This window comes from Panthera tigris, chromosome B2, assembly GCF_018350195.1.
Source record: "Panthera tigris isolate Pti1 chromosome B2, P.tigris_Pti1_mat1.1, whole genome shotgun sequence".
Classification (NCBI taxonomy): Eukaryota; Metazoa; Chordata; class Mammalia; order Carnivora; family Felidae; genus Panthera; species Panthera tigris.
Genome location: NC_056664.1, coordinates 91,078,878 through 91,090,977, shown reverse-complemented (window position 1 = coordinate 91,090,977; position 12,100 = coordinate 91,078,878). Strand labels below are relative to the sequence as shown.

Below are 12,100 nucleotides of genomic sequence, written 5' to 3'. Positions count from 1 at the left end.
AAATAACTGATTAAGCCTAGAACCTCAGGACCTTATTGAGTAAATTTCAAATAATTAATATGTTGAAGATTAAAGAAAAATAAGTTTAATGATAATTGTTTATTTGTTTTGTTATTCTGCTTCTAACCAAACCCTAACATCCCCTGATAGATAGATGATAGATAGATAGATAGATAGATAGATAGATAGATAGAGATAGAGACAGATCTCCCTTATTCCTTTACTCTTGATAATAAACTTTATAATTAATAGCAATGAAATATCTTCAAAATGTTGTGAAAACTGCCTATTTTTGCTACTTCCATTAGTAAGGACTTTAATTTAGGGTACAGTTTTCATGGTTTTTTAAAAGCAAAATATATTTTGTTACTTTGTAGATATTTGGCAATAATTACATGCCTTAATATTATGGAAAATGTCAAAATAAACTTAAATGTTACAAAACACAAAGCCAAATGTAATATTACTATTATTTTTAAAAAATAAGAGTTTATTTCAAAGAGATGAATTAATCGACACTGGCCAACTAAGAAATTATAAAATAATGCTTTCTTGACCAAAGAAGGAATGTCTGGCTTTATTCAACTAACTAACTAAATAAATAAAATGTCTATCGCCAAATTAATACACTTAAAATACTTTATTTTACACAGTATCTTTATTCTATTCTTTTTGCATATAGATTTCTCTCATCTCTAAAGATAAGAAGTAACCTACCCTAATCCAGAAAATTTTTATCATAAAATTTAGAGTTCGCATCATCATTCCTTCTATTGATTATGAAGTCAGTATTATAAAAGTGAAAAAGAAATAAATTGTTGGGAAACCACATTATAATTTGCAAATTAGGACTAAATATTTCAAGATATTAAATCACTAAATACTAGTGAATTTAAAACAGACGACTCTCTCTAATAGAACCATACATCCCTCTTAGATTGTTTATATTTAAGGGCAAAAATAAGACATACTTTGAAAATAATTATTTAAGGAAATACATACTTGAAATATATTACCGCTCTTTGCCATTATTAACCCTTGACCATCAAAAACCTTTTAAAAAGTAAATATTTTAGCCATCTACCAAAGGTAATGATAAAAATGAGAAAAAAGGCTTACGTGATCAATCAGTTCACGGACCATTCCATTCCATTGTCCATTGGCATCATCTTGGGCTCCATATTTCCCATCCTCCACAAGCCTAATTTCATATGTAAAGCCAAGGATTGTAGATAACTCTCTGAGGAGGTCAATACAATAGCCCTCAAATCGATCATTCCCATAGAGAGGTTTGTCAGACTTCTTAAACAAGACATAGGGTTCTTCCTGGAAACAGTAAACATGAAGGTAGGAAATAATAGTTAATCATGAAACTATCAGAATTAAAGCTTTCCTTAGAAGATAGAATATTTCACATTAATTTAGAAATACAGACAATTTTATTTTTTCCTAATTGTAATTAACATAGTTTGAAAACCTAAGAAGGCAGATTACTTTTGGAATATTTGTGCTTCAAAGGAGAATATTTAACTATAATAATTTCATCATTACTATCTAATAAAAATATAATATGTCACATATCCCATATCATGTATCTTATGTCATATATAAGGGAAAGTATATAATGCGATATATGCCATAAAATATGTAATACGTAAGATATAATTTCACATGATTACAATACCCCAGTTTGAATTATATCATTTAGTCAATATCTACTGTGCTATTTCAGTGGGATATATTGATGGAAAAATGAAAAAAAAAACAAACTACTGCCTAATTGCCTACTATGTGTTAAAAACTGTAGTATGGACTTTTAAATATTACACAGTTTGTCCAAACAACCATGAAAATCATAACCACTATATTTATTTATAGAAAAAGAAATAGTAGCTTACTTTGGAATATAGAAAAAGAAACACTTGTCAAGTGTTTATACATTCATCCAACAATATTTTATGACGCGTCTACTATGAGCCAGCCCTCCTCTATATGAAAGAGAAATTTCTGAGTCATAAAGTTCATGATATATATGAGGAAATAAATAATAAATGCCTAAACAAGTAGAACACATAATTTCTGATACTGATAAATGGCATAAAAACATAAAATAGGGGAATAGGATACAGAACAACCTCAAGGTACTTGGCAAGATAAGAGAAAACAAGACAAAATTGAGAAATATGTCTGGAAGTCTTTGATGAGGAGATGAGAGATGAAGTAGAAACTAAAAGATGAAAAAGAATCTAGTCATTTGAAAATCTGACAGAAGAGAACTTCAGGTCAAGGATACAGCAAGTAAAAGCCTTAAGGCCAATATGACACTGGAGTGTTCCAGAAAGAGGACTACAGCCATCAGTGTGACAGGAATCACATCCAGTAAGTGAGGGAATTAGTTGAACAAGGTCAGAAATGTAGAAAGAATGAGGAGCCAAGTCCTGTAAGGCTCTGAATAACAGGCCCTGTTAAAAATTCACATGTTTAATTAAGTACTAAGAGAATCCGTGCATTAGCATACTTTCGTGGGGGCAGGTGGAACATGTATCTGTATCCAGATATCTGGTATCCAGAGTGCAGTTGGCAGTACTACTTATTTCTATTTGACTATGGGTAAAGCCTCTGGAAGGTGCTCTCAGAAAAAGACACTGCAAAGTGGAAAAACTTAAAAGGCTGCCATGCCAGTCCATCTAGAAAGATGACCACCCTCCTCCCAACCCTGGGAGAACAATACTCATCCCATGAGGGTCATCACACCTAAGGACATTTTAGATATGATAGTAATGTGTCCTCTTGTCCACACTCATCTCAGAAACAAGACTAATTCCATTTTTCTTCCCATCACTGTTGACCTGGCTTATCCCTGTACTATTTCATACACACTCCAACCTGACCAGTGTGCTGTCCTTCTGACACTCCTACACACTGAACTCTGTGCTAAAGAACTCTTGCTTAGAGATCAGCACATTGTTCCACATTTGTAACTAATTTTTGGAATTCCCTTCAACTTTTTGCTTTATTGGACCCACATCTTGATAACACTGCTTCTCCTTCAGCACGCGCTCTCTCTCTCTCTCTCTCTCTCTATATATATATATATATATATCCACTATAAATAAAATTTTGAATATTTAAATATAAAAGCCATTAAACTTTTAGAAAATAAAAGCATAGGAGAGTGGCGCCTGGGAGGCTCAGTCAGTTAAGCATCCAACTTGGCTCAGGTCATGATCTCGCAGTCTATGAGTTTGAGCCCCACATCTGGCTCTGTGCTGACAGCTCGGAGCCTGGAGCCTGGAGTCTGCTTCAGATTCTGTGTCTCCTTCTCTCTCTGGCCCTTCCTCTCTCATGCTCTATCTCTCTCAAAAATAAATAAACATTAAAAACAATTATTTTAAAAAGCATAAGAGAAAATCTTTAGACCTGACGAAAAATGCACAATCATAGAAGAAAAAAAGTGAAAATTGGACTTTATAACAATTACATTTTTTTTTGCTTTGTGAAAGACACCATTAAAATTATAAAGGCAAGCTACTGAGCATAAAATACAACATTCATTTATTTATTTATTTTTAATGTAAATCCAAGTTAGTTAACATATAGTGTAATAATGATTTCAGGAATAGATTTTAGTGATTCATCATTTACATACAACACCCAGTGCTCATCCCAACAAGGTCCTCCTTAATGCCCCTTGCCCTTTTAGCCCATTTCCCCACCCAACACCCTGCCAGCAACCCTCAGTTTGTTCTGTGTATTTAAGAGAATCTTAAGGTTTGTCTTCTTCTCTGTTTTTATCTTTTTTTGCTTCCCTTCCCCTATGTTCTTCTGTTTTGTTTCTTAAATTCCACATGTGTGAAATCATATGATATTTATCTTTTTCTGACCTATTTAGCTTAGCATGATATACTCTAGTTCCACCCACGTTGTTGCAAATGGCAAGATTTCATTCTTTTTGATTGCCGAGTGATATTCCATTATATTTATCAGTTGATGGACATTTGGGTTCTATCCATACTTTGGCTATTGTCAACAGTGCTGCTGTAAACATCGGGGTGCATGTGCCAGTTCGAATCAGCACTCCTGTATCTTTGGATAAATACCTACTAAGTGCAATTGCTGGGCCATTGGGTAGTTCTATTTTTAATTTTTTAAGGAAACTCCAAACTGTTTACCAGAGTGGCTGCACCAGTTTGCATTCCCACCAATAGTTCAAAAGGGTTCCTCTTTCTTCTCATCCTCGCCAACTTCTAACGTTGCCTGAGTTGTTCATTTTAGCCATTCTGACAGGTGTGAGGTGGTATCTCATTGTGGTTTTGATTTGTATTTTCCCGACAATGAGTGATGTTGAGCATTTTTTCATGTGTCTGTTAGTCATCTGGATATCTTCTTTCTGGAAATGTCTTTTCATATCTTTTGCCCATTTCTTCAATATCCAGTGCTCTGGCTTTTGGCCATTCTAATAGGTATGTATTGGTTTTTCACTGCTGCTTTAATTCAAAATTCCCTAAGGACATATGATATTGAACATCTTTTCATATACTTCAATGGAGTTTTATTAGAACTATTTTAATATGTAGACTATTTTACTAGTTAGGGTATTTTAATTACTAGTAGAACTACTGTATTAGGACTATTTTACTAGCTTATTTTATTAATAGTCATTTTTCAGAGAGGTCACATAGCTAAGAGATAAAAGCTAAGAAGGGACTCAGCTAAGAACTCAGGTTTTCTAAATTCCAAAATACATACTTTCCCCATTATTTTATGTTGCTTTCTACACCATAAGAGCATTTGTAGAAAATCTACATGTACTGGAGTTTGAAATGGAATTAGATCAAACACATAGGAAACAGAAATTAATTTGTAACTAAAATCAAAGCTAGATATTTAGGCTTGCCATGAGGTAAAGGACAGTAAGGATCCTAATTTTTAGTACTATGTGATCACATATAAAATTTATTCTCCAGGGGCACAGAGAATACTACAAATGTGACAAATACAGTCTTCTTCCACCCCTGTGACTATTATACCCATTTTTCCTCTCTACTCTTCTTTTTTTAATTTTTTTTGTTTATTCATTTTAGAAAGACAGAGAGAGACAGAGCACAAGCAGGGGTGGGGCAGAGGAGAGGGGGTGGGACACAGAATCCGAAGCAGGCTCCAGGCTCTGAGCTGTCAGCACAGAGCCCAATGCGGGGCTCAAACTCATGAACCGTGAGATCATGACCTGAGCTGAAGTTGGACACTCAACCGACTGAGTTACCCAGGCGCCCCTCCTCTCTACTCTTAGAGGCATGCTAGTCTTCTAAGTTAGGTAAAACATTTCCATGGATGACAATTTAAGTGCCCCTTATACCTTGGAATGAATATATAATATAATATATATGTGTATATATATATATATATATATACACATATATATTATATTATATTATATACATATACACATATATACACACATACACATATATACACATTTATCTTCTGAACTAGAGTTAAGCAACTTATATGGCATGATAATTACTTAAATTTGCATCAAAAAGACCAAACATCATCGGGTACATAGCAGAAAACAAGTAAAATGACTTCCATACTGAACAGAATGTAAATGGATTGCTCTGGTCAACTGTCAAAGCCAAAGGAAACTGAACTTGAAAGAAAAAATTATAAGACAGGGAAATTCTCCTATGAGTTTCAGGTATGGTGGTAACAAATCCTCAGTTTCCTAACCCATGGGCAGAAGGTTAGAGATTTGACAAGAACATACCATATTCCTCTGCAGAAAATGGGACTGCCTGAGAATTTGGGACTGGTAGAATGTGAATCAAAAGAAGCATGTGGGTACAATACATTAAATCTATTGAATTAATATTTTGATTTCATTCAGTTTTTGATTTATAAATAAATGTTTTTTTTTAATTTAAAACTCTCAAAATATTGATGATTTGTTAAGATCTATACACTAAATAATAGAACTATCTAATATTTTCCAGCACCTATACTTTGTACCAGACACTGTTCTGGGTGCTTCCCTTGGATAAACTTATTTATTTCTCATTATAGCCATAAGTCCATAATATTATTATTTCTATTTTACAAATGAAGAAACTGACGGCAAGAGTGCTTTTGCCAAGATCAATACCCAGCATACAAACTAGAGAGTCAGATTATTGGAATATTTGCCTCCACAGTATACTTTCTATATTAAATGACTTCTAATGATAATTTCCAAACTCCATTTGAATGCATAATTTGCACATAGCTCATTAGATAACTTAATATATATTGTATGACTTTATTATTTTTTCCATCACTGAGATTAGCCGCTAGGGTAATGTAATGCATGCAAAATGGTAATACATTTACTAATTGAACAATGCAATCAAAACCACATTGCAGAAAAGTAGTAAATATACCCCTTTTCGCTCCCTGAGCAGCACCATGGCAGTAGGCAAGAACAAGCTCCTTACGAATGGCGGCAAAAAGGGAGCCAAGAAGAAAGTGGTTGATCCATTTTCAAAGAAAGATTGGTATGATGTAAAAGCACCAGCAATGTCTAATATAAGAAATACTAGAAAAACACTAGTCACGAGAACTCAAGGAACCAAAATCGCATCTGATGGCCTTAAGGGTCATGTGTTTGAAGTAAGCCTTGCTAATCTGCAGAATAATGAAATTGCATTTAGGAAATTCAAGCTAATTACTGAAGATGTTCAGGGCAAAAACTGCCTAATTTCCATGGCATGGATCTTACCCGGGGACAAAATGTGCTCCATGGTCAAAAAACAGCAGACCATGATTAAAGCTCACGTTGATGTCAAGGCTACCGATGGGTATTTGCTTCCTCTCTTTTGTGTCAGCTTTACTAAAAAATGCAACAATCAGATTCGGAAGACCTCTTATGCTCAGCACCAACAGATCCACCAAATTCGGAAAGAGATGATGAAAATTATGACCCAAGAGGTGCAGACAAATGGCTTGAAAGAAGTTGTCAATAAATTGATTCCAGACAGCATCGGAAAAGACATAGAGAAGGCTTGTCAGTCTATTTATCCACTTCATGATGTCTTCATTAGAAAAGTAAAAATGCTGAAGAAGCCCGTTTGAATTCAGAAAGCTCACGGGGCTTCATGGTGAAGGTAGTAGTTCTGGAAAAGCTACTGGGGATGAGACCGGTGCTAAAGTTGAATGAGCTGATGGATATGAGCCATCAGTCCAAGAATCTTTTACAATTCAGACATTTAATGGTGACAAATAAAAAATCTTATTTGTGTAAAAAAAAAGTAGTAAATATGTAATCCAAAAAATTCATTCATCACGAATGACCTCCTTTCCAAGTAAGAACACATTTTTTAATTATTCTAAGTTTCTTTATTTTTGTTGAGAGAAAGAGAGTGCAGCTGGGGCAGAGAGAGAGATAGAAGGAAAAAGAATCCCAAGCAGACTCCGCACTGTCAGCACACAGTCTGATGGAGGGCTCCAGCTCATGAACGGTAAGATCATTACCTGAGCTGAAACCAAGAGTCGGACGCTTCCGTGACTGAGCCCCCCAGGGGCCCCAGAAAGAATACATTTTTAACATAAAAGTTCTTCAAGAATTTGTGAAAATAGCAATTTTAAGCCTAACAGATTAAGGTAGTAATATGCGTGTCTAAAAACTGCATTTGCATTATTAAGTCATCATTGTCTCTTTAAAATCTTTGTTCCAAAATATTTATGGTATGTCTTTCACACAAACTCACTTGCACATTAGAAAAAAATTAAGTTACTGCTTAATGAAATATATTTGAGGCACATGATGGATATATGTGCACAAAATACAAAAGCAGAGAAAAAAATTTTAAAGATTGTTATGCTACTTAATTCTCATTAATTCAGCTTTTCCTAGTAACTATCCTACCTATTAACTTGATTTCCACCACCTATAAGCTAATAAGAAAACTTCTGTCAGGGGCAAATAAATTTGTTGATCCCTGTGAGATTAAAGTCTATTTAGATATATATTTTAAACAGGTTTTCATATCACTGGAAAAAAATGTGGTCTGAGTGCATCTTTTTAATATTTATGGGTCTCCACAATGTCAAATATCATTCTTCCTATATTTAATTCTGATAAGTAAGACACCATTTTCCAGTTGTGATTCCTATCTCCAGCTACATTGTGTCACAAGATAGTTTACATCCAGTTATGACTCTCCTTTAGACTCTCTTTCTCTGTTTCATACAGCACAAGGATAAATAATAACCTCATGTAGGAAAAGAAAAATGGTACCAGAAGCAATTACTGTACCACATACTGAGTTCAATGAATAATATGATAAAACTCTCCTGGGCAACTTTACTGATTTCTCATATAGTCTTAAATCTCCACATCAGCATTTGCTAGAGGTAAAAGCACTTCATTTCACTGGCATCTGTAATAAAGATTTGTCAGCATTTCCACTATCAAACCCAGTTTTAAGGAACCCAATAACTCATGTATTTTTATCTGCATTAGACTGGGAGTTGGCAAAGAATATAACCAAAATGAAGTTCTAAAAAAGTAAAATATGTTTTAAGGTTGAGGGGACCAAAATGTTTTATTTAAATATAATAAAACTTTAAAATTCTTAAGTTGTAACTCACATATCCTTCAGACCTTATCTAGACCTAAATTATTTTTTCATATGCTAACCCCTGAACTATCATTGCCATACTCATGATATTCAAAAGATAGGTACATAAAAATGCAATTTAATTTTATAGATGTATAAACTATCCCTTGCCATTTCAATGATAAGGCTAAACTAATTTATTTATTTATTCAAATACATATTGACTATTGTGTACCATTTTAGGCATCAGATATACAACAGTGAAAAACAAAACAATACAGAAAAGTTTCTGCCCTTCTGGAACTCCCAGTCTAGTAGTGAATTTGAGATTCTTGTCTATTTTATAATATTCTGTATCATTCACAAGGCTACTTTGCTTCATTAATTACCAGAGAGGAAATATCAACATACAGTATACCTTTGAAATACATGATTATGTTTTATTTTAGAGCAGGACCTATGACACTGTGGCCCTTAAATAATTTATTTGGGAAAACAGAAATGGATACTCAGCCTCAATCTTGTTCTGAATTTACCCTCATAACAAAACAACTTTTCAATGGCAACCAGCTGAAACTCCAGTTGCTATGGGTAACAATATTCTCAATTAAAAACAGTATAAGCATTTAAGAGATATTTTTAATGTGTCTCAATTTTTCCTTAATGAATATAGGGTTCTCTCCCTCCCTCCCTCTCTCTCTCTGTTACACACACACACACACACCTTTTTTATTTTTCTATTTTTTAATTTATTTTATTTTGAGAGAGAGAGAGAAAGATTGAAGCCTAAGCAGGCTCCACTCTGCCAGCACAGAGCCCAACATGGGGCTCAAACTCACAAACCATAAGATCATGACCTGAGTTGAAATCAAGAGTCAGACACTTAACTAACTAAGCCACCCGGGTGCCCCAACCAATACCCTTTTTAAAAAATAGCATTCTTATGGGTCAAATGAAAAGGGCAAAATGGTTACAATAATAACATCAGGTTAAAATAAAATTATAGAGATTAAACTTAAAACTGAGCAGTTTATGTGTTCCTGAGAATCATTTATCTCCCTCAATTTTCTTAGTCTTATATACATACTCTGTGTATCCTATCACTGCCCTCAGACTAAAAGCATTAAGTAATAATACTACAATAGAGCAACTTGGTTTTTAAAGAGTGTGGAGATCAAGATGGAGGCTGTGAAGCTGATTGGAAGTGGAAGGCTAATGAATGGGCATCATGAAGGGTAGGGGCAATGATTCTGCTGCCATTGGCTCCTGGGGAAGGTGAGTCAGCTCTGTAAAACTATACAACTTACACATTAACATAAGGGATTAAAAAGCAGACCTCAACATCTTGCCCTGGAATGTTCAAAAGAATGCAAAGTGGAAAATTATTCCTTTAAAAGGAGGATTAAGGATGAAAGGACATTATCATGGACAGTAATACTAAGAAGATGGGTATTTCCCCCAACAAACAAGTTATCAACTCACTGTAACTATCTGAATATGGTCTATACTACTGCCCTCATAGGAGATACTTCTGGGTAGATTAGGAATACATAATGTACAATGTGACCTGGAAACAACAACAACTTATGATATAATAATGCTTTCTAATACTAATGTATATTTCCAATTAGCATGTTTTGATTTTAAGTAGCCACCATCATGTCTGTATGGAATAGTGACCTATAAGTAAAAACAGCAACTATAAAGATGGTCAATGAATTACCATTCTCTTCTACAGTACAATTCTAAGTTTAACAAAATACATGCAGCTACCTATATCTACATTTGATAACTTCATGATAAAATATAAATGTAAAATATTTTTGTTTTTCACCTAATATTTTATCTACCAACCCATCCATCTATGCATTCATTAAACATTGTTATGTTAATTCTATATAAAGATTTCTAGTATAGAGGTCAGCAAATTTTCACTGAAAAATCAGGTAGTGAATATTTTTGTCTTTGTGGATAGTAAAGTTGCAAGCACCCAACTGCCATTGTAGAGCAAAAGCAGCCATAGGAGCAATGAATAAGCTGGCAAAACTGTCAGTTTTTAGGGATGCATATTTTAGGAACTCTGGAATCTAATAAAAAACTTACAACAACCGGGGGATGCTTTGTAAAGATAAAAACTGCAGAATTTTGGTAGGAGAGCTCTGTGGCATATCAATGTACCCTGTTAACTATTGTCCTCCACTACCAGTTCTGTGGCAGCATTGAAGACGGCAGCCTGCATTCCTGGTGCAAGTTGTGGGTACCAGAGAGAATGGTATGGGCCCATGTTCAAAGAAGGGAATTCTGTGTTTTGACCTGAAGGATTGGCTCAAGGGTTTGCTTTGTTTCACCTACACAGGAGCTTCCTGAGGGCTGAAGCTGCTTAATAAGTGGTGTTGTCATGAACATGTAGTGGCAAATATATTAGCCATTTCCTCCTGTGAAAGATAACAGCAGAGACAAGAAGCAGATCAAAATGCCTGAACAGAAGAAAGAAATACTTCCCTGAGGAAATAAATACTTAGAATTAGTGCTATATAATGCTCCTTCATAATCAAGGAATTCTAGAAGCCCATGCACATGCCTATGGCAGGATGTATGCTCAGGAAAGACCTGGGAAGACCTTAAGCATTTACCTTTGGCTGGACTTCAGGCTCTGTGTAAGCAGGAAAGGAAGAAAAGGGTATAATTGTAAACTGTTTACCTAAATGAACAGTGAAAACTAAAAACATTTATGAAAGAAGATGAAGAACACACAAATAAATGGAAAGATAGTCTGTCTCCATGGACTGGAAGAATTAATATTGTTAAAATGTTTATATTCCCCAAAGCAATCCACATATCCAATACAGTCTCTATCAAAATTCCCACAAGATTTTTCACAGAACTAGAACAAATACTTCTAAAATTTGTATGGAACCACAAATTACCCCAAATAGTTGCATAATCTTGAAAAAGAAGAACAAGGACAGAGGTATCATATCCTCTGATTTAAAACTCTACTACAAAGTTAGAGTAACAAAACAGTATGGTATTGGCATAAAACCAAACACACAGATCAATGGAACAGAATCGAGTTTAGAAATAAGCTCATGCATATTTGGGAAATTAACTTATGACAAAGGAGTAAAGAATATACATTGGAGAAGACAGGGCCCAACACTGTGAAAGAAACTTTGCTAGGATTAGTAGACTGCTGCTGTCCTTTTGAAATTCTTAATACCTTTCTAACAAGAGATCCTCCTTTCATTTTACACTGGGGGTGGAAATTATGTAGCCAGTCCTATACGCAATCAGGAATGAACTATTGACTTAAACAAAGAGTAGAGTAAATGAAAATATTTTGGAGAGAAAAAAATGATTCATATGGATGTTGAAAGAATGATAGTCATTCTCTGAATCACTGTATGATCTAAGTGACTAGAAAGTGTGAAGCAAACAAACAAAGAAAAAGATAGGGGGAGATAATATCATGAGGACTTAAGTTAGGAAAATCTTTATTCCTGCAA

The 12,100-nt window shown here is 34.4% G+C and overlaps 1 protein-coding gene and 1 pseudogene across 3 annotated transcripts in view; one reads left to right on the top strand and one right to left on the bottom strand.

Annotated features, from left to right (window-relative positions):
* Positions 1 to 12,100, bottom strand: part of GRIK2 (glutamate ionotropic receptor kainate type subunit 2) — a 649,982-nt gene that overhangs the window by 210,647 nt on the left and 427,235 nt on the right. For all 3 annotated transcript variants that reach the window (XM_042986881.1, XM_042986877.1, XM_042986878.1), the window contains exon 11: positions 1,120 to 1,326. In XM_042986881.1, coding sequence (XP_042842815.1) covers positions 1,120 to 1,326 — 207 coding nt within the window. The remainder of the gene's footprint in view (positions 1 to 1,119; positions 1,327 to 12,100) is intronic.
* LOC102963265 lies at positions 6,431 to 7,258 on the top strand (annotated as a pseudogene).